General features: G+C 43.9%; 1 protein-coding gene and 1 pseudogene across 6 annotated transcripts in view; one reads left to right on the top strand and one right to left on the bottom strand.

The window, feature by feature from the left end:
- Positions 1 to 877: 877 nt before the first annotated feature.
- Positions 878 to 19,648, top strand: part of CMTR1 (cap methyltransferase 1) — a 48,728-nt gene continuing 29,957 nt past the window's right edge. Inside the window, exons 1-8 of one of the 6 annotated variants that reach the window (XM_032862317.1) lie at positions 878 to 1,028; positions 2,984 to 3,121; positions 11,483 to 11,634; positions 13,434 to 13,592; positions 16,260 to 16,352; positions 17,754 to 17,825; positions 18,976 to 19,070; positions 19,181 to 19,253. In XM_032862317.1, the coding sequence (XP_032718208.1) occupies positions 2,989 to 3,121; positions 11,483 to 11,634; positions 13,434 to 13,592; positions 16,260 to 16,352; positions 17,754 to 17,825; positions 18,976 to 19,070; positions 19,181 to 19,253 (777 nt within the window). In that variant the 5' untranslated portion in view covers positions 878 to 1,028; positions 2,984 to 2,988. Of the gene's footprint in view, positions 1,029 to 1,117; positions 1,396 to 2,983; positions 3,122 to 11,482; positions 11,635 to 13,433; positions 13,593 to 16,259; positions 16,353 to 16,424; positions 17,022 to 17,753; positions 17,826 to 18,975; positions 19,071 to 19,180; positions 19,254 to 19,648 lie in introns of those variants that run through there. The other 5 variants (XM_032862319.1, XM_032862318.1, XM_032862315.1 and 2 more) reach the window with 5 other exon arrangements.
- LOC116870505 lies at positions 9,247 to 9,575 on the bottom strand (annotated as a pseudogene).

The raw sequence follows: 19,648 nt of genomic DNA, 5'->3' as shown, positions 1-19,648 counted from the left end.
GAATAAATTTTTAAAATTTTACACTACAGGCATCACCACTGGAGACAGGAACAATGATTTGAAGATTGGGGAAATCCTGTCGAGAGAAGGCAAGTGCATGGGTTGTGGCAATGGGGATGGAAAAGAATGTATACATTTGACATACAATTAGGCGGTAAACTCAATGAAGTGTATATTGGAGGCTCTAGGAAATGAGGGAGATGGGGCCATCTCAGATTTCCGGTTGGACCAACGGGATGAACGGTGGTGCCATTCACTGGAAAAAGAGCAGGCTTACAGGAAAACATAAAATCAGATTTGAATTTATCAGTGTGAGTGACTAAGTGAGGATGTTCAGCAGACTTTTGGCCATATTGTCCAGAAAATTGGAAGAGGGGATTGGGATGGGAAGCCATCTGTTTCCATATGGTAAGATGGCATAGGCAGAATTCCTTCTCTCCTCCCGGCCTTCGTTCAACATCTGTTGAGGATGTATTATACGCAGGATGTTGGGAATACAGCAGTGAACAAGGGGACTGGGTTTCTGACCTTAACCAGTTCACCATTTACCTCTCTCAACTTGCTCTTAATCTGTAAAATGAAAATAATAATGAGATCAGGTGAAATGTGACGACACCCGCTTTTTAAATTTTTTTATATTTGTTTCTCGTGCCTAGAGCGGGAAGGAAGATAACTGGGTTACTTTTGCTTTTGTACCCTTCCCCCTAGGCTCTTGCGCGCAGGCGCCCTGGACGGCCCTGGCTGGGGGTGGGGCGGGCCCGAACCCGTGTCTTTTTCCCCCGGGCCGGGACCCGGCCGCGCAGAGGGTGCGGGCTGCCCGTGACGTCATCAAGCTGCGCAGGCCGCAGGGCGGGACCCGAGCGCGACAGCGCGGCCGGCGGACCCGGCTGGCGGTGGGAAAACGAAACTGAGGGAGGAGGCGGCGGCTCTGGCAGCGGCAGGGCCAGGCCTGGTGGCGGCGGCGGCGGCAACGGCAGCCTGAGCCCCCCCCCTCTCCGCTCCCAGGCAGCTCACCCTCTCCCCTCAGCGTGAGTGCCGACGCGCGGCCTGGGGGGAGCGAGTGGGAGGGCGGGCGCGCGGGCGAAGCATCCCTCTCCCCTCCACCGCCGCCTCGGCCGCGCACTGGCGGTGGTGACCCTCGCCGCCCCTACTCTCTCCCCGACTTCCTTCAACCCTCCTCCGCCCCCGACCTGCTCCTCCAGCTCCTAGTATCCCGAGTTGCCGCTGACAAACGTCTCTGCGCACACATTCACACACTCACGTTGTTTTCAAATGAAAAGACTGGTCGGGAGAGAGAGGTGCTCATCTCCCTCAGTGAATAAGGGCGGCGAAACCGACACCCTGGGAGAGAAGACTGGAGAGGGGGATTTGAACCCTTTCCTTGGGGAGCAGCAGGTAGAACCAGGCCTTTTGCCTTACATGTAGAAGTTCCCTGCCTGGGCGCATTCTTCTGGCCTGTGTCGATCCGTTGAGCGGGGCACTGGTTAAGGTGTGCGGCCTTCCCTCTCGGGCGTCGGTTCTATCCAGTGGAAAATGAGAGGGTTAGAGTAGACGATTCGGAAGGCCTTAATCTAAGGTGGTTTGGGGAGGAGCATCAGTATCTTCTGCCTTTCACACAACTATTCACTCTCCTTTTTTGGCACCCACCCCAACGCAGTCCACATTGAGTTTCCCGTGCTTGCAGTCTCCCAGAGTCGTTAAGAATCAGATGGCCCTTTTCCCTTTTTTATGGGCATTTTGGGGGGCATTTAAGACGGTGGTTTAAAGTGAAACGTGGTTTTGCTTTCTCTTTGTTCAAGGTTCCCCGTTCTAACTTCCCCAGGATAGCCCCGGCCTGTGGCTAGTGAAAGGCTGCCTCCTTAGGATAAGATAATGTATTGGGTTGACTGCAAAGAAGTGAAACATGTGATTCAGGGTTTTGTGAGGTTGAGGGGATCAGTGGTATCGTTGCATTCATGGCTCTTGCAGCTGTGATCCAGTTAAAAGTCTATTTTGTACCTCTGCACCTCCCCTTCCTCAAGGAATTGCAGCCCAGCTGGTCACCCACCTGTTTGCTTCTATGTTTTGAGTTCTCTTTTCTGAGTCTCCTTATAGCCCATCAGTTGTGTGTAAACCACACTGTATTCACTACTACTCTCTTGTTCTTTAACTTGATCATTCCTTAAGGTTTCAGGATGGCATAATCACTTCATTCCATCTCATTTCCCGCCCGCTCCAATCATGCTTACCTCTCATATACCTACCAGTGGGCATGGATGATGGTGACATGGTGCCTGATCATCTCCATTTTTTTCATGGAGATGTATTGGTGTTGTTAAAATTATTTTTACACCATAGTTCATGATGTGGCTATCTCCAATTTGAATAATTTTCCCACCCTTCTATTTTCTTAGTCCTGAGTCAACCACTGCTTCTGTTCCTTATTCTCATTAAAAACTTTCCCAGTTCTTTCATGGTTTCAAACATCCTGAAATAAACCAAAACCAGCATTTGTATCATATTATGTAATCTCCGAATTGGTAAAATAATGATGGTGATGGAGCTATCATTCTGGGCTGGCCCCTTCACCTTGGAAATACTGGTTGATATTCACTAGGTTTCGTAATGTCCAGTGTACATTGTTGTCACACATGGCCAGTGTTGCATGAAAAGTATAGAATAATAAGTACCCAAGGCTTTTTCTCCCCTGTGGCTTGTAGAGTTGATCCATGACATTTTGGTAGATGACATCAAGGCCCTGAGGACTCTGGGTCTGTGAGCACCACACATTTTCCAGTAAAACTAACCGCTATTATTGAAGACTAGAGGCTGGCTAGTATCCTTCCTGGACCTCAATTTGAGAAAAAGACTATTCAAATGCTGGCATTGGAAGCTGTTTGGAATTGCCAAATCCCATCCCATTGATGATTTATATTTTGGAATCCCTGCTCTGATCCTAGTGGCTCTAACAGGGGCAGCTGACTATCTGGATTTATGGTTGCAGTAACAATGAAGAGGAGAAATGATCCAGAATGCACTGCCCCTATCAAGAAACAGAAGAAAAGAGTTGCAGAGCTTGCCCTGAGCCTCAGTTCTACGTCTGATGACGAACCTCCCTCTTCCATCAATCATGCAGCAAAAGGTATGCTTGCCCACATGATGTGAGGCCACTGGCCATCTGGTTGTTTGACTCCCTGGTGCCCGAATTGGGTAGAACACAGGAGTCTGCCCCCTAAGGGAAATTAGGCAAGTTCTACAGAGAGATGTTGGCTATAGACTCTCTTTCCTTCAGCCAATTCTACTAGGAATGGGCAACTTGTTTTAAATAATTGGAATTTTTACAGTAGAGCCTTAATTCTGTGGCTGGTCTTTCAGTAGGTGGCACTCTTTTGCTGCCTTAATTAAACCAGTTGGAAGTAGTGGTGAGCGCTGAGTGCCCTGTGCTGTTAATTGCTGTTAATGATCCTGGGGCTCTTTCACAGGGGATGGGCTCTTTGCTGCAGTGATCTGGCCTAATTCCCCTCAGGTTTTTGCATTCTGATTTCTCAATTCCCTCAACTGTTGTGATCAGAAACACCCATATGAATTGGAGCATCTCTGTTCACTGTTGACATTAAGCTCAAAAGAGTTCACTGATCTGGTTGAAACTAACATTTTGCTTTCCCTGTTTTTTAGGGTTATGGACATATGCAGTGTCCATAGATGCCTTTCTGTGAAAGAAATTGTAGAGTGCCTAGAAGCTTGCCTCAAATATCAAGCAGCTTCATTTGCATTTACCTTGACTTGCCAGCTGTATTCAATTCCTAGGGGTGCTGCAACAAAGTACCACAAACTGGGTGGCTTAAAACAACAGAAGTCTGTTTTCCATAGTTCTGGAGGCTACATATCTGAAATCCAGCTGTCAGCAGGGCCATGCTTCCTTTGAAGGCTCTTGGGAAGAATCCTTCCTTGCTTCTTCTAGCTTCTGGTGGTTGCTGGCAATCCTCGGTGTTCTTGGTTTATAACAGCCTAACTTCAGTCTTTGCCTCTGTCTTTCCTCTGTGTGTGTCTGTTGCAAATATTCCTTTTCTTAAAAGAGCATCAGTCATTGAATCAGGGCCCACCCTAATCTAATATGACGTTTTAAAAATTTGATTACATCTGCAAAGACCATATTTCCAAATATCATATTCCCTGGTGCAGAATGGACATAGCTTTTTAGAGGGACACTATTCAACCTGGTACGCCAGCAGTCTTGCATTTTGGAGCCTTTGCTGGATCATTGATCAATTAGAATGAAGTTTGGTAATAGATTGGTGACTGAAAGGGTGTAAAGCATCCTTTGAGAGTGGTAGGAAATACAATTTACAAGTGGTAGGCAGTTGTAATTGAAGGGCAGTTACTCATCAGTTGTACTGAGAAGCTGGTTCAGAAAGGAGAAGGCAGTTCAGCTGAAGCGTTCGGCGCAGCTGTGGTCTGGTTGAATAAGAGTCTCTCTTATAACCTTGTGTGTGAAGATATGAGTCCCTTTAAAGTTGTCACAGTGGATTCCAGAATAACTGAGAAAGGCTATCTGTAATTGAGGTACTAAGTAGGAAGGCAAAAACATAGTGGGTGTACTGGTTCTAGGGACTATGAAGAAAGGGAGTTTTGCTTTTCACCTGGGATTTGAGCAGCTTGGTGAAGGTAGAGTCTCCTTAGGTAGAGCTCTGGATTATTGGGAGAGATGACCTATAAGGAAAAAAAAGGGAGAGCATGTCTGGGAGAATAAATGTACTCAGGGGCTGGAGGTATCTAGTTCTAAGTGGATCTCAGGGGGCGTCTTCTTGTGGTAAAGAGAGGGCAACTGACAGGTAGAAGGAGGCATATGGTTAAGGGTCTTTTTTTTTTTATGATTTTATTTATTTATTTGAAAGAGAGGCAGTGAGAGAGAGCATGAGCGAGGAGGTCAGAGGGAGAAGCAGACTCCCCGTGGAGCCGGGAGCCCCATGCGGGACTCGATCCCAGGACTCCGGGATCACGACCCGAGCCGAAAGCAGTCGTCCAACCAACTGAGCCACCCAGGCGTCCTGGTTAAGGGTCTTTTAAGGGAACCAGTCTGATTTAAATTTCAAGCTTTTAAAATTGAATTGAGATTGTCCACCGCCCCCTGCATTTCCCTTAATTGTACCAAATAGCTTTAACCTTTTCTGGAAGTAGCACCATGTGATTCAGTTAGGATTGACTTGCTATTGTGTGTACAGAATGGAAATCTAAATGGCCAGTACCTTATATGCGTTTGGCAATAGGCCATATGGTACTTTATTTTTTGTTTTTTGTTTTTTTAGAATGTAAAAGAGAGAAAGGGAGAGGGGCAGAGGGAAAGAGACTCTTAAGCAGGCTCCATGCAGAGCCTGACATGGTGCTCAATCTCATGACCCTGGGATCATGGCTCGAGCTGAAATCAGGAATTGGACACTATACCCGCTGAGCCACCCAGGTGCCCCTCATCCTTTTTATTTTTCCGAGGCAAATAAACAATGCTAGATTTCCCTGTTTTAGCTTACTTTAGCTTTTTTGTTGTCATAAAAACTGAGGGCTGGAGTCTGATGTCTTTATCAGCAAGATTGCTCTCTCTGCAACCCCCCCCCACCCCATACCTGGCATGGAATAAATGCTCAGTAAATAGTTACTGAATAGAATCGATAGAAGGCAACAGTAGTATCTTTTCCAAGAAGCTTAAAATGCTTTACCTCTTTCATTTTGCCTATCCCTCCTCCATTCTATAGAAGATCATTTCATTAAGTAATTAGCATTTATATCATCTCTGTTCTGAATTGGCTTTTCTTTCTTTATTTTTTAAAAATTTTATTTATTTGAGAGCGAGAGAGCACGAGCTGGGGTTGAGGGGAAGGGCAGAGGGGTAGAGGGAGAGGGAGATGCAGACTTCCTGCTGAGCAGGGAGCCAGACAAGGGGCTTGATTCCAGGACCCTGGAATCATGACCTGAGCCAAAGGCGCCCCTGGAATTGGGTTTTCTTAGGTGTCCCTCGGATAGTGTGCCCTGGTAATTTACTGTCTCACCAGAAGATATATATCCGCTGAGATTTATATGCAGCTTTCCTAGTCAAGTCATTGCAGTAAAGCAAATGTGTTCCCTTTTGCTTCAACCACTTCTGCCTGGACGTACTGTTGAACAAGTGATTGAAAAACGCTCTTTAGGGAGTGCAAATAGAAAAACAAAAAAATAGTAGTTACTATTTCTGTCTTTCTGAGCCTTATTTGTGCTTTCTCTGCTAGATCAGTGTGATGCCTCATTAATAGATCTATTTAGTTTAATCAGTTTGTTTGTTTTACTTTATCAACAAGGTAAGTGTAGGGCCAGGTCAGAGATTGACACCTGACCAGAGTAACGAAAAAAAGGGATGTTGTTGTGATGGCCACTGTGGGATCATGTGTTCTTTTGAGTATTTTAAGAGGAGTTTGAAGGCATTTTTAAGCCTAAATAAACTCTTAGAAATTTGCTATTAAATAACAACCTTTTGAAGTAAGAAGAGGCAGATAGGGGTCATTTTTTTCTTTTTGGTTGTTTCTCTCAGGAAAACTGTGGTCTAGTCTCCAAGACAATTTTCTTTTCTCCTTAGCTGTGCATCCAGTGTGGGCTCCTGGCCCTCCCACAGCATGTTGCTTTGGAAGTTGCCAGGCCCTTTTGCAGGTACCACACTAGTAGTGCCTTTCCCTCTACCAGGTTTAATTCTTCGCTAAATAGTCTATTCTCCCTGAAACACCATTGCTTTACTGTCAGCCCAGATTCATGACCTTAATCAAAAACTTCCTTTATCGGTATCTGCTTAAATTGCTCTAACGAGTTACCATTTATCTGGCATGAAGGAGAAATTGAGTCTTTAAACAGGAATGAGTATATTCCATAGCAGTTGTTAGGCAGGTTGTAATATTTATTAAAACCCATAATGTATTCCTCTGTATCTGTGTGCTGCTCACCTTGGCCATTAGTGGTTGGAGCTGCCTCTCCGTATGTGTTGTCACTGTCATTTTTAATGTTGGCATGTTTGCCCTACTGTTCTGTTGCCATGTAAAAAATTTTTGCCCTGCTGTTCTGTTGCTATGTGAAAAAATTTGAACTTTTCTTCTTTAAAATGACTTAAGAGTAATGATTTCTATCAGGTAGAGAAGAAATCTTAAATGAAAACTCTAAATAATGTTTTGGGCTATCTTAGGTTTTAGAAGGGAAGCTCCTGGGGAGGTAAATGGGAACGCCACCCAGCTTTGGCAAGTTCTTAATGAAACTAATCATTTTAATAGACTGACCTTATTACTCCTGTTAATTTATATCTTCAGTACAAAATTGTCTGCTCAGTGTTTGCTGAATTCTTACCAGTCTCGGGAGATGAAATCTCCCCTTTAGTTATTGCTGCAGCCACAACAGTTGTCTTCTTTCCACCTGAAAAGCATGGCCCCAAAGGTCCAGGTGTGAAAATGGGCAGTGGCTGTGGCTGTCTGTGGACATCAGGACTAGTCTAGGCAGCTTTGTCTTAAATCATCAGACTGAAAACTTGCTTCAAATACCACATGAAATAAAAGACAAATAAGGCTTATCCAGCACACTTCTTGATCTCACAAAGAAATGCTTAGTAGGATGGATTTTAGCTTTCATTTACCTCACTCTCAGAACCTGTACAGACGTCTGTATGCTGGGTAACTCCTAGGGAAGGGGATGGAGTGGAAACATGTCTGTCCCAGAGTCTGGTGCTGGTATTTTGCGTTTAGGCACCACTGATTTGCCTAATGAGCCCCCCACCCAAATTTGGTTCTCCTTGTCATTTTGCTCCAAGAATGGTATGAAGACAAAGAAAACAAAAGATTTCTCTTTGAGATCTGAGGGTGGTTTGTACCCTGCATGGGGAGGAATGATGTTCATACCATTGATGAGTGCCCACTGCTGTGTCCTTAGGCAAACCTGACAGCCTGGCAACTCCACCTAGAGCTGGACCAAGGGCACACCCTCCTTTGATAAGGATACCAGGTTTTCCTAATCTTTTCGGAGGTTCATCTGTGAATCCCCAGAAAGCCGGTGAAAGGGATAGTAACTGATCTAACGTTGTAGCTTCTGGTGAGTCAGGACCCCAGGTCCCTGGGCTGCACAGAAAGAAACTTTGGGACTGTGCTCAGGGAGCCACCCACATTCTTGGCACCCCCCTCTTTCTGTACCAGTCAGTATGGAAGTGACTGAGTGAGTGGAAGTACGATTCTTTAGCATGTGGGCCCTCTCTTTTAGAATGTGCCTCTTTCTCTTGCATGGGAGATAGGAGAGACCCGGGGTTAGTCTCGAGCCACTTGAGAGGTCTTTTCCCTTAGATCTGCTGTCCTCTCAAGCTTGGTCTGGAAGGGAACCAAATTCTTCTCAAGGAATGGTACTTTATTTCTTTATAGCTGTATTTTTTAACTCTAATTTTCAAATGAATATATTCTTCTCACACAAAATGAAGAAAAGTGCAAAACAGAAAATAAATATAACCTCACCTCACAGTTTCCATGGTTACTCATTATTAATGTTCTGGGTCTTTCCTTCTGAGTGGCACTTTCTGGCACTCTGTGACATGTGCTGCGTTGGTCTGTGTAAGCAAGTCAGCTCCTTAGGGAACTGGATAGCTTTCTAAGAGGAAAGGAGTAGGGGTGCCTGGGCGGCTCAGTCAGTTAAGCATCTGCCTTCTGCTCATGTCATGATCCCTGCATCAAGCCCCACGTTGGGCTTCCTGCTTAGTGGAGAGTCTGCTTGTCTGCCCCTCCCTGCTTCTCATGCATGCGTGCTCTCTCTCTCTCAAATAAATAAATAAATACCATCTTTAAAAAAAGAAAAAGAGGAAGGGGTAGATTTGGTGCCTCTCATATGAGGTTATTCTCAACCAAAATTTCTCCTTACTAACTGCTTGGGAGCCAGAATGTTGATTTTAAGTTTATTCTAGTTTTTTTCAAATATGTTTGTAAGCCTTTTCTTTCTTCTGCAAAATGTTATATCACTAAAAGAAAAAAAATGTTTATTTTAGCTATCTGATTTTTGTGTTTTTTAAAAATTTTTATTATTTTAATACTTTCTTCATGGACCAATCTAAGTTATTTATTTAAGCCATCTCCTGCCATAAACAAAAGGATGGAAAGTCAGTATTCTGGTCATCATTTGACACAAGTAAGGGAGGTGAGCTTAAGGTCCCATATACTTTTCTGGTCCTCACGCGGAGTCATGGTCCAAACCAGTGCTGTGGTCCACGCTGGGTAGTGGTCCAGGTTCTCCTTATTCATTTTCATAGGTGGTTGGAAGTGGATTCATGTGAGAGTTATGGAATAGAGTGTGACTATCATCTCCCCTGGGAAAGGGCTTGGACCTGGTGCAGGAATGAGGTAGGCCACGAACTTGGGGCTCTCCATGCTCCCTGTGATGTGACTTCAGGAAGACGTTTAGCATACTCCCACATCAGGGAGCGCTGTGAGGTAGGGGAGGTCCTTCCACATCTGAGCAGAGCCCTCCTCACCGCCATGGGTGCCACTCAACATGGACTGCCCCACATGTGTCCCTGACTGACTTAGCAGCTCAGAAACCCAGGACCCACCTGCCATCACCATTTTCAACCTGGACCTTAGTTATCTGGTTTTTAAACTCTCTGAGAGTAGGATTATTTCTGTAGGAGAGAGGCCCATTGTATATACCATGGACCTTTTATAGAACATGTCCAGGCCTGGGGTGCCGGGGTGGCTCAGTGGGTGAAGCCTCTGCCTTTGGCTCAGGTCATGATCCCAGGGTCCTGGGATCGAGCCCTGAATCAGGGTCTCTGCTCGGCAGGGAGCCTGTTTCCTTCTCTCTCTCTCTACCTGCCTCTCTGACCACTTGTGATCTCTGTCTGTCAAATAAATTAAAAAAAAAAAAAAGAAGAAGAAGAAAGAAAAAAGAAAATGTCCTGGGCCAAAGTTGTCTGATCAATTAAACAATACCAGTGTTTTATTCCCTTTACAGGTCTGACAGATACCGTATTTCAACCTACTGGCTGGAGGCGTGGGGGAATGGGAGTTCTTAAATAATAGTCCAAGGAAGGCCCAATTCTCTATTAAGATATAGGCATTTCATACTCATGCTTAAACTCTTTGTTATTGTTTAACCTTTTTAACAAAAGTTTAAAGACTTAAAATTTCTTTTTAATGGCACCAGGTTATAAAGCTGCTTTAATTAAAACCGTCTTTGTCAAAGTTTTAACACTGGAACAAAGTTAAATGTACCTAAATGAGACTTGAAGCTATTTTTGGTAGTAGTACAAATTTCGTCCTATGGGTATTACTATTTTCAAGTTTTTTCTTGTATATGAAACTTTTGAAAGGAAAATTTATGTTTCAATTCCTAGATTACTTTGTACATGCCTCCCTCTATAAACAAATGTATTAGTAATTGATATATTAAGGCTGTCAATCAAGACTTAAAATTTTTAAAAAATTCACTGTAGTGAGTACTTAATTTTTTGTTGAATGGGAAGACTCGATCCAGGTGTTGGAGATGGAAAGTTGAGTGTGACACAGTTCTTGCTCTCCAAGAGTGACCCTGGCCAGTGGGATGGCATTTGTGCTGGATGATGTGCTGGTGGTGCTGCTGCCCCTGGAGCACAGTATGAAGGAGAATTGGGCCTGGGGGGCTGGGGAGAGCATTTTGCTCTTCTCAAATGCTAACTCTGAACAAGTCTATGTTCTCATGGGGAAGTGGATGAATCAGTGCAGTTAGGCTTTAGAATTATGATGCCATTGCAAATTATGAATACCTGAATAGTGACCTTCATGGATCTTTGAAGAGTTGTTTTACACTGCTGCCTTTCCTCAACACCTCCCACAAGCAGCCAGGCTTTGACTCATCAACACGGAGAGTTTAGTGTGTAGGCCAGGGTGGTGATGGAAAGAGAACAGTTACTTCTATAAAATGTCACAGCTCATTGTGAGCCAGCTCTTCTCTGGGGCAGTGCTGTAGACATACCCTCTTACCTGTGAGTTTGAAGGACCGTGAAAACAAAGGAATCTAGGAGATTAAACAATCAGACTGTTAGTCCCATGATAAAATTTTGAAAATGGAACTAAGTATCCTTGTTTGGAAGGTGATGTTCAAATAATAAGCAGCAGAAATAACAATTATATCTTTAATAAATACATTTTATATTTGACAGTGTACTTTCAGACACATTATTTCATTTAATCTTCATATAAGTCCATGTGGTAGGTAGTACCATCTCAGTTTTGTAGGGGAAAAATTGAAAGAATGGGAAAGGACACCTGATATTCTGAGCTCCCATCGTCTGTCAGGGACCATTAGGAACTTTCAGTGACTTGCCCAAGATAACACAGTAAGAAGTAGAGAAGACATTTGACCTTGGCTCATTTAAAGAACATGGTGTGTATAGTGCATATACTGAACACTAGTTGAATAAATGAAACTTGGACTTTTAGAGGCTACTTGGTGCCATAAACTCACCTGAGCATTTTCTTTTTTTCTTTTCCAGCATCTACCACGAGCCTAAGTGGGTCTGACAGTGAGACCGAGGGGAAGCAACACAGCTCTGACTCTTTTGACGATGCATTCAAAGCAGACTCCCTTGTGGAGGGAACTTCTTCTCGCTATTCCATGTATAATAGTGTCTCCCAGAAGCTTATGGTATGTCAGTGCTTGGGTTGGGTTTCTAAAGCTCTACCAACGGAGTAAGAGAAGGGAAATTGTATTGATGTGAAAAGAAGAAAAGCTAGGGCATGAGTTTTTCTTTTGCTTTCTAGTAGAGATTTAGTAGAGAGTGTGGCCCCTTTTTTAACAGAAGTATCTGTCACATTTGAATCATCCATGGGAAGTGGCTGTGCAGGCCTGCTTGTCCTGTCCTATCCAAAGCTGGATCACCCTTTGGTCTCCTTAGTAATGAAAGCTTATCGTGAGTACATGTGAATGTACTTCCCTACACATGGACGTGTGTGGTTGGGTAAAGAGGCTACATCATGGGAGTTTTTGCTCTAGTGAGTGATCTCAAGAGAATGACTAAAATCCTGCTCACTCCATGTGCCCAAAAATAAATGAGAGTAGTACAGTCTTTAATATGACTTTGAAAAGAAGGTCCAGTTTTCCTTCCTAGCTTCTTTACCCCATTGATATACCAGAAGAAGAAAAGTGACTAGGAAGACCTGCTGGCTTTCCTGATAAAACTTAAGTGTAAGTGCACAAAGGTTAGGGAAATCCAAGTTTGCTTTCTGGCTAGCTTTAATATTACAGGTATTAACTCCTCTGTTTTCATTTGGATTCATTAAGGAATGGGAACTGCCACTTCTAAGGTCATAGTCAGGATTCTAGTTGGGGGGCTGTAGATTTGGGGAAGTGGACAATGGGGAGGTTTGTGACTGAGTCAGCCTTTTTGTTCTGTTTTGTTTTTAAAGATTTGTTTATTTATTTATTTGAGAGAGAGAGTGGGAAGGCAGAGGGGCAGGGGGAGAGGAAGAGAGGGTACCCCTCAGTCAGCCTTTTTGACCTGGAGAGAGATTTGTGGCTACTTTAGGAATACTCTCCAGCTCTTGAGTTGGTAATACCCCTTCCAAAGGGAATATAGACCTTCAAGAGGGGATTACATTTTCTTAGGGTTGGAGTTATTAGATAGGTCCTTGGGCTTTGGGATTTAGGTCTCTGTTTTGGGGTATATATCTGGGCCTAGTGACTCTAGAGTTTATGTGAGCTTATGGACAGTTGTGACACTTAAAAAAATATTCCCAGGGCACCTGCGTGGCTCAGTCAGCTGAGCATTTCAGCGCAGGTCATGATCTCAGGGTTGTGAGATTGAGCCCCTCATCGGGCCCTGCACTGGGCATGGAGCCTGCTTGGGATTCTCTCTCTCTCTCCCCACTCTCTCTTTAAGAAAAAAAAGGCCCTTATGGTACTTATGGGTCCATACCTCAGTTTTACATGAAGCGAGTTCAAGTGGGCTCCTGCAAGCCCTCACTGTCTTTACATAGTAAGGCTATTTGAGTGGCTGCGGGTACGGTCGACTTGCTGCTTGAAACAGTTCCATTGTAAATTATGTTCTCTTTACCAACTCAACTCTAGATCTACTTTTCACTTAATCAGAGAAATTAACTAAAAGGGTAGTTGTGCAGATGTCCAGTGAAATTCATTAAGTGCTCTTGGTGCTTTTAATTAGAGCTATGAGGTGCCTTCTCATTTATCCAAGTTCTGGTTGCCCTAGACTTTCACCTCCAGAGTAAATAGCCACTGCATGCACAGATAAACTGTAGTTACTTATTTATGCTTATTTTCTTCATTAGGCTAGAAGGAAAACTTTCAGCCTTACTTATCTGTGTTTCTCAGAGTTTAGCATAATGTCTGACACATGGTAGGGGCTGAGTAAATGTCTGTTGGTTTATGCAAGTGCTCTGTTATTATCTCTTTATTTATATAAATGCTCTATTTTGTCTCTTTTACAGGCCAAGATGGGCTTCAGGGAAGGTGAAGGATTGGGTAAATACAGCCAGGGTCGGAAGGACATCGTTGAGGCCTCTAATCAGAAAGGCCGAAGAGGCTTGGGTCTGACACTGCAGGGCTTTGATCAAGAGCTGAATGTGGACTGGCGAGATGAGCCAGAGGTAACTGGTGAGGGGAGAAGGAGACTGGAAGGCCAGCTTGTGTTTTCATGTGCATGGCTCTAAGTAGCCATGTTAACAAACTAGAAGTCTCCAGAGGCAGTGGAAATTTGAACTGAGTTTTTACATGGAAGGTACTGTGGGTGTCCAGAATGGAAACAGAAGAGATATACTGAGGGAGATATGCTAGGCTGTTGATTTATTTTCTGTTAACGACTGTGAGTAGAAGATGCTGGAAGGCAGAGTTTGGTTCCACAAAGAACTTGAATAGATATGCCTTTCCACTAGTGGCTAAGGTACCTTGTAAGGCAATGAGTTCCCTCTGTTGAAAGGATTCAAAGCGGTTGAGTGAGGACCTGCTCCCCCATTGGGTGAGTGACTGGATTAGGTGCCCTCGATGGTCCTATACCTCTACAGCTTTATGACACCCGAGCTCTGTGTAGGTGTTTATTTATACTGTGTAGCTTTCCTGGTGTGGCTTTAGTCTGCTTATCTGCTTGGGTACTAGTTTGTTTGGACCTAACTACCAAAAGAGACTCATATCCTTTTTCATGGCGCAGATGATGTTGAGATTTTACTTTTATTCATTGGTATATGTCCTGTCTTATATCACAGAGAATTCCAAGTAGGTATAGTGAAACAACTAAAAATAATGATGAAATATTGCCATTATAGAGTTGAAGCTAGAGAAAATAGAACACAAATGTCTAGTCTTTTATGTAGCTGGTGTAGTTGAGCTTCACATGTGGCCGTGAACTCTGGAGAATTGATATTTTATTTGTCTGATGTTCCAGTTCAGGAAAGAATTCCCGTGAATTGCACATGACAAAAGCCTAATAAGGCTTCAGAGTAAGATGCTGACAAGCCAGGAGCTAATGGCTTCGGGCGGGGGGGGGGGGGGTCCTGCTGTGTTGCCTTGTAGTTGTAAGGAGATGAGACCAGCAGAATAGCAGATGAGACAGTGAAGAATAGGGTAAATATTTGTAATTGGGTCCTAGATGTAGGTTTTTACCTCAGAAATTCTTCGTGCTTTTTGGGTCCTCATTTGTATGAAAACCAGTAAAGAGTCCCCATCCTCCTAGTGGGGCAGAATTAGAACTTAGCTAAACTCAAAGTCTCAAATTTGCCCATAGAAATCTCTATTTTTCATGGAGACAGGCTATTGAAATTCCTTTTTGAGGCAAGGCTGTCCTAATTGTCATTTACCGTGTATTAATTTTTCTCCTACGAAAGATGCTCTATTTCTTGGTTAAGAGTTTGTCTTAACTATTAGTTGGTATCCACTTCTTTGAGGGAGAGGAATCTGTGTTGCCTCAGGTGGCTGTCCATCACTGCAGAGGAAGTGCCTGGTGGCTTCTGCAGTGCAGGATTATAGAGGGCAAGGTTTGACCCTTCACAGACAGCACTTTGCAGTCCATTTTTGTTCCTAATGTTCATGCTTCTGTGGAGAAGTTGAGTCTGCTTACACTCTCCAAAGGGACATCCCAAGTTTACATGAGCTTTTTTTCCCATAGAGTTTATAACTTACAACCATTTATAAATGGTTAAAGGTGATGAATTTGACTGGGGGGAGGGGGAGCTGTGATTCACTGCCAGATTCATTGACAAAAGGGCTTCTGTAAATTTTCTTTTAAACTTTTTCTGTGTTATTGATGGTTGGCTTGCCCTCAAGACCTTGCATTGTGTTACCATTTTATGCCTTTCAGAGCATGTAATATTACCTTTAATCACATTGCTTCAGTTTGCAACGGTGAATCTCTTCTCCATACTTGGTTGGGAGGCAGTGGGTAGAGCTGCCATGCAGGTTAGCCACCTGTTTAGGTTTTATAATCTGTGTCTCTAGCTCAATGAACATAGTCCTGGCTGCACATTAGAATCATCTGGGGTCTTCTAAAAAAATATGATTATACCAAGTTTCTGCCTCAGACTGACAGAATCATATACTCTGAGGATGAGGCCTTGTTATCAGTATTTTTTAAAGGACTGCGGAGAGGTATTTGGCTTGCTGAGTTGGTGGAGCGTGCAATTCTTGATCTCAGGGTTGTAAGTTCGAGCCCCATACTGGGTGTAGAGATTACTTAAATAAAATCTTAAAAAAACAAAAAGACTGCAGATATTTCTTATATATAATGTAATTCAAAAATTAAGAGAAAGCACCATTGAGATGCCAGTTTCTGCTTTGGGATTGAATAGGCAAGGAATCCTATTTGTGAATAACACTTTAAAGGGCATTGGAGATGAGACTCATTGCCATTGGTTCTTCCTGGTATAATTACCTTTTCATAGACTTCTATCCTGTGTGTACTTCTCTGTGTCCCTAGTAGTCTGATTGTAGGCCCTTTCAGTCAAGGATCATGTCATTTTTAACTGCATTCTGAGTACTTAGCCCATAGTACATATTTATGAAATAATATTGGAACAAATGAAAGAAACTTTGAAGGTTTGGGAAGTTTCTTAAGATTCAAACTAGAATTGTAGCTGGCCTTCCAAAGTTAACCCTCAGTATCCTGGCTCAGTTCTCAAGTCTGACCAGCACATTTGGCCTCAGCTTTCCAGACCCTTCCATCTGTCTGAATCCCTTTTGATTGTTTTTGGGGATGCCCTTGCAAGTTGGAGCATAGCTCTGATGGGCCATCTTCCTCGACTTACTGTCCTCTTTTTTGTTTGTAGCCCAGTGCCTGTGAGCAGGTGTCATGGTTTCCAGAATGTACCACTGAAATTCCTGACACTCAGGAAATGAGCGACTGGATGGTTGTGGGAAAGGTAGGACTTCAAGAAAATGTACCCCGAATTCTTGGCACTTACCTCCTGACTTTTCTCCTTGAGTCCAGTGTGTCTGTATGTATACTCATAGTGTAAGAAAAATGTGAATCTGACATTACTGGCAAGAATAAAGTTTTGTCAAGGTGGTGTGTCAAGGGGTTTACAGGTATGCCCCTGGGAGATGTGACAGTGTTTTTTTCTCCTAGTCATTTAACTTGCAAGGCAGCACAAAATGCATAACTTCTGTCTTTCTCATGGATGCTTTTTAGAGTAGCTTATTATACATTTGTGTATATTCTGGTCACTGCTGGGCACTGTTCCAGGTAGATGAAAAGACACTGTCCCTGTCCACAGAAAAATAATGAGGGAGTTGTTACAGAGGGAATTTGTTTAATCTCCTTCTGGAAAACTACGAATAAAGTACATAGCTACCAAATCAGTATGGTCTAGAGAGCAATTCTCCAAGTGTAGGGCCCCCTGGGGATCTCCCAAGACCCTTTCAGGGGCTCTACAGGGTCAAAGTTATTTTCATAATGATACTGGAAATTTACGTGCTTTTTTTCACTCATTCTCTCACAAGTTCCAGTGGAGTCTTCTAGAGGCTGTATCACAACCAGTTGAACGCAAATGCAGAGAGGAGAGTCTGGCCATCTTACATTAAGCCAAATAGTAAGAGATTTGTAAAAATGAAAAACAGTGCTGCTCTTCTCATTAAAAGTTTTTTTGGGAAATATAGTTATTTTTCATAAAAATATTTATGTTAACATAGTGTGTTCTTTTACACTGAATAAATTGTGTTAGTTTCTAATAATAAATGTTGCTGTGTATATATCCCCCACATAAACAAAAGCTCTCTGGGGTACTTAGTGGTTTTGAAATGTGTAAAACCTGAGAACACCCAAGTTTGAGCATCGTTGGTTTAGAGATAGCCTCACTGAGCCATGAGGTTTGATTTGACACCCCTGTGAGGGTCTCTTGAGCCCTCGTTATCTCTGATGCTACCAGGTCAGTGCAGTTGTACCCCTTACAGATCAGAGGCTTCCTGGTTGAAGGACGGGCTTCTTTCATTTAAGGGCAGTCCCCATCCTTCTGCCTCCATGCTCTGGGGGCAGACAGCTAGAATGTTTCCTTCCTGTGTGCTTTCTCAGCCTCAGCATTCATGAGTCTTGTATCCATATGGTGCTCTAGTCAGAGCGCCCAGGGGGCTGCTTCATCTCCCAGCCATCTGGAGTACAGCCAGAGGGGTTTAGGATTTTCTCTTTCCTGCACCTCAGGGATTGATGTTCTTGGCAGAGACTCAAGCCCCTTCTTGCTCTACTCACTTAGAACCCTCATTTCTCCATTCATTCCCCCAACTGCAGTCATACGTAGTCATTATCGATTATTTTCTTCTTTCTGTAGAGAAAGATGATTATTGAAGACGAGACAGAGTTTTGTGGGGAAGAGCTGCTTCACAGTGTGTTGCAGTGTAAGGTAAGGCCTGTGGGGCTGGAATACCTTGTGTGAGGGCATGTGCTGGGCTCTTACAGTTCTTTTGAATTGGTTGGGGGTGGGGGACCGAAGTTTAGCTAAGATTTTTCTTGGAGATGAAATGTGTGGCTTGCCACATTTCTCCAGTGTATCCTTTTCCTGGGGCCTTGTAGTATTATGCTCTTCCTGTGGTTGGTAGCCAGGAAAGGCTCCACTTAACTTCAGTGGGTCGGTCCATCACAGTCCTGAGGGGGCGTGGTGTAGTGAAAAGTTTGGAATGATTCTTTAGTGTCGGGTAGACCTGAATTCACATCCTTGTGAATTTAGGCCCTTCGCAGCTTTCTTGCTGTGTGACCTTGGGTCAGTTGCTGCTCTGAAGTTTCCTCATCTGTAAAATGGGGAGAAAATACTTCCCGGGATTGTTTTGAGAATTAAATTGGATAGTCAGCGTGAAGCCCCTAACATGCTGGGCAAATGTTAGTCTTTCCTTGATAGCTTTCGGTGTGAGTTTGTGTCGGGAGGTACATGACCCAGGCAGGATGAGCCAGGGAAGCTCTGAGGAAGAAATGGGTTAGAGAAGAAGACTCAGACCAGCCTCACGAAATTTTTTTTGTAGGCAGAGGGTTGGGAATATCCTTAAGGTGACTGGAACTCTGGTGAAGTGAGGCTTTTTTTTCTAAGGGAGAAAATAGAAGAAGGGAGAAGGAATCCCTACTGTGTGGGTAGGTGCCATCACAAAACACTGGTTTTGGTTTGCTTTGCCCTCTGAGTGAACCTTACTATCAGTATTCTGGTCCCTTGGAAAGTTGCTGCTGGACTGAAGAAACAGATTTGCTCTGAGGATTTGTGATGCCAACAGGTGGCTTTGTGCCTACCCACAGGTGCCATTTATTAACCATTTTGCAGGGATATATAAATAAATGATAAATACATTTTATTTATCATTTATTTTTTACCACTTCATAGGTGAAGTAGTTGAGGGTCTGAGAGATTGAGCAGTTTGTCTAGGGTCACACAACTAATCATTTCAGAGCTGGGATGCGGCAGTATTGTAGCTCTTCCAAGGGCTGAGATGGGCTCCTTAAGCTCTTAAGTCCCCTGTCCCTTCCTGGAGGGTGATGCTCACCTTAAGGTTCTGACTCTCCCTGGGCAGAGTGTGTTCGATGTTCTGGATGGGGAGGAGATGCGGCGAGCTCGGACCCGGGCCAATCCCTACGAGATGATCCGAGGAGTCTTCTTCCTAAACAGGTTTGCTGACATTGCCCACCTCTCCCTTCCCCTGACATCCACTGTTCCACCTATTCATAGCTTTCCATACATCTGGTGTATTGAGTTGTGCTTTTCCGTCTTTATTGCAGGGCGGCCATGAAGATGGCTAACATGGATTTTGTGTTTGATCGCATGTTTACAAATCCACGGGACTCTTGTGGGGTGAGAACAAAATTCTTTGTCTGAATTCATAGTGCTAAATGGGCTTACGCTTCAGTGGCCTAGAAATTGCCATTTGTGCAATGTCAGGAGACTATTCCTGCTATGTGAGAGAGATTTTGCTTTGAGCTTCTCAAATTAGGTCCCATGGTGCTTCCTGTGGTCCCAGGGATGCTCCAGTAAGCAGTTGTCTCTAGGGCTTCAGGCCCAGAATTGTAGCCCCCAACTCTGCAGGTCCTGCTGCTCACCCCAGGTGGGGGAGGGTAGGGCTTACAGCTGCGGCAAAGGGACATTTCTGGGCAAAATCAGCAGTTGTGACATCTGTAGGCCTAGGGAGCAGGGAGGAGGAGGGTAAGAGATAGAGTTAGGGCCCTCCTCCTGCATCCATCAAACATGTA

The sequence above is a fragment of the Lontra canadensis genome, unplaced genomic scaffold, assembly GCF_010015895.1.
Source record: "Lontra canadensis isolate GAN:19392208 unplaced genomic scaffold, GSC_riverotter_1.0 scaffold23, whole genome shotgun sequence".
NCBI lineage: Eukaryota > Metazoa > Chordata > Mammalia > Carnivora > Mustelidae > Lontra > Lontra canadensis.
The sequence above is the reverse complement of the archived record's forward strand: the minus strand, read 5'-3'. Positions and strand labels throughout refer to the sequence as shown.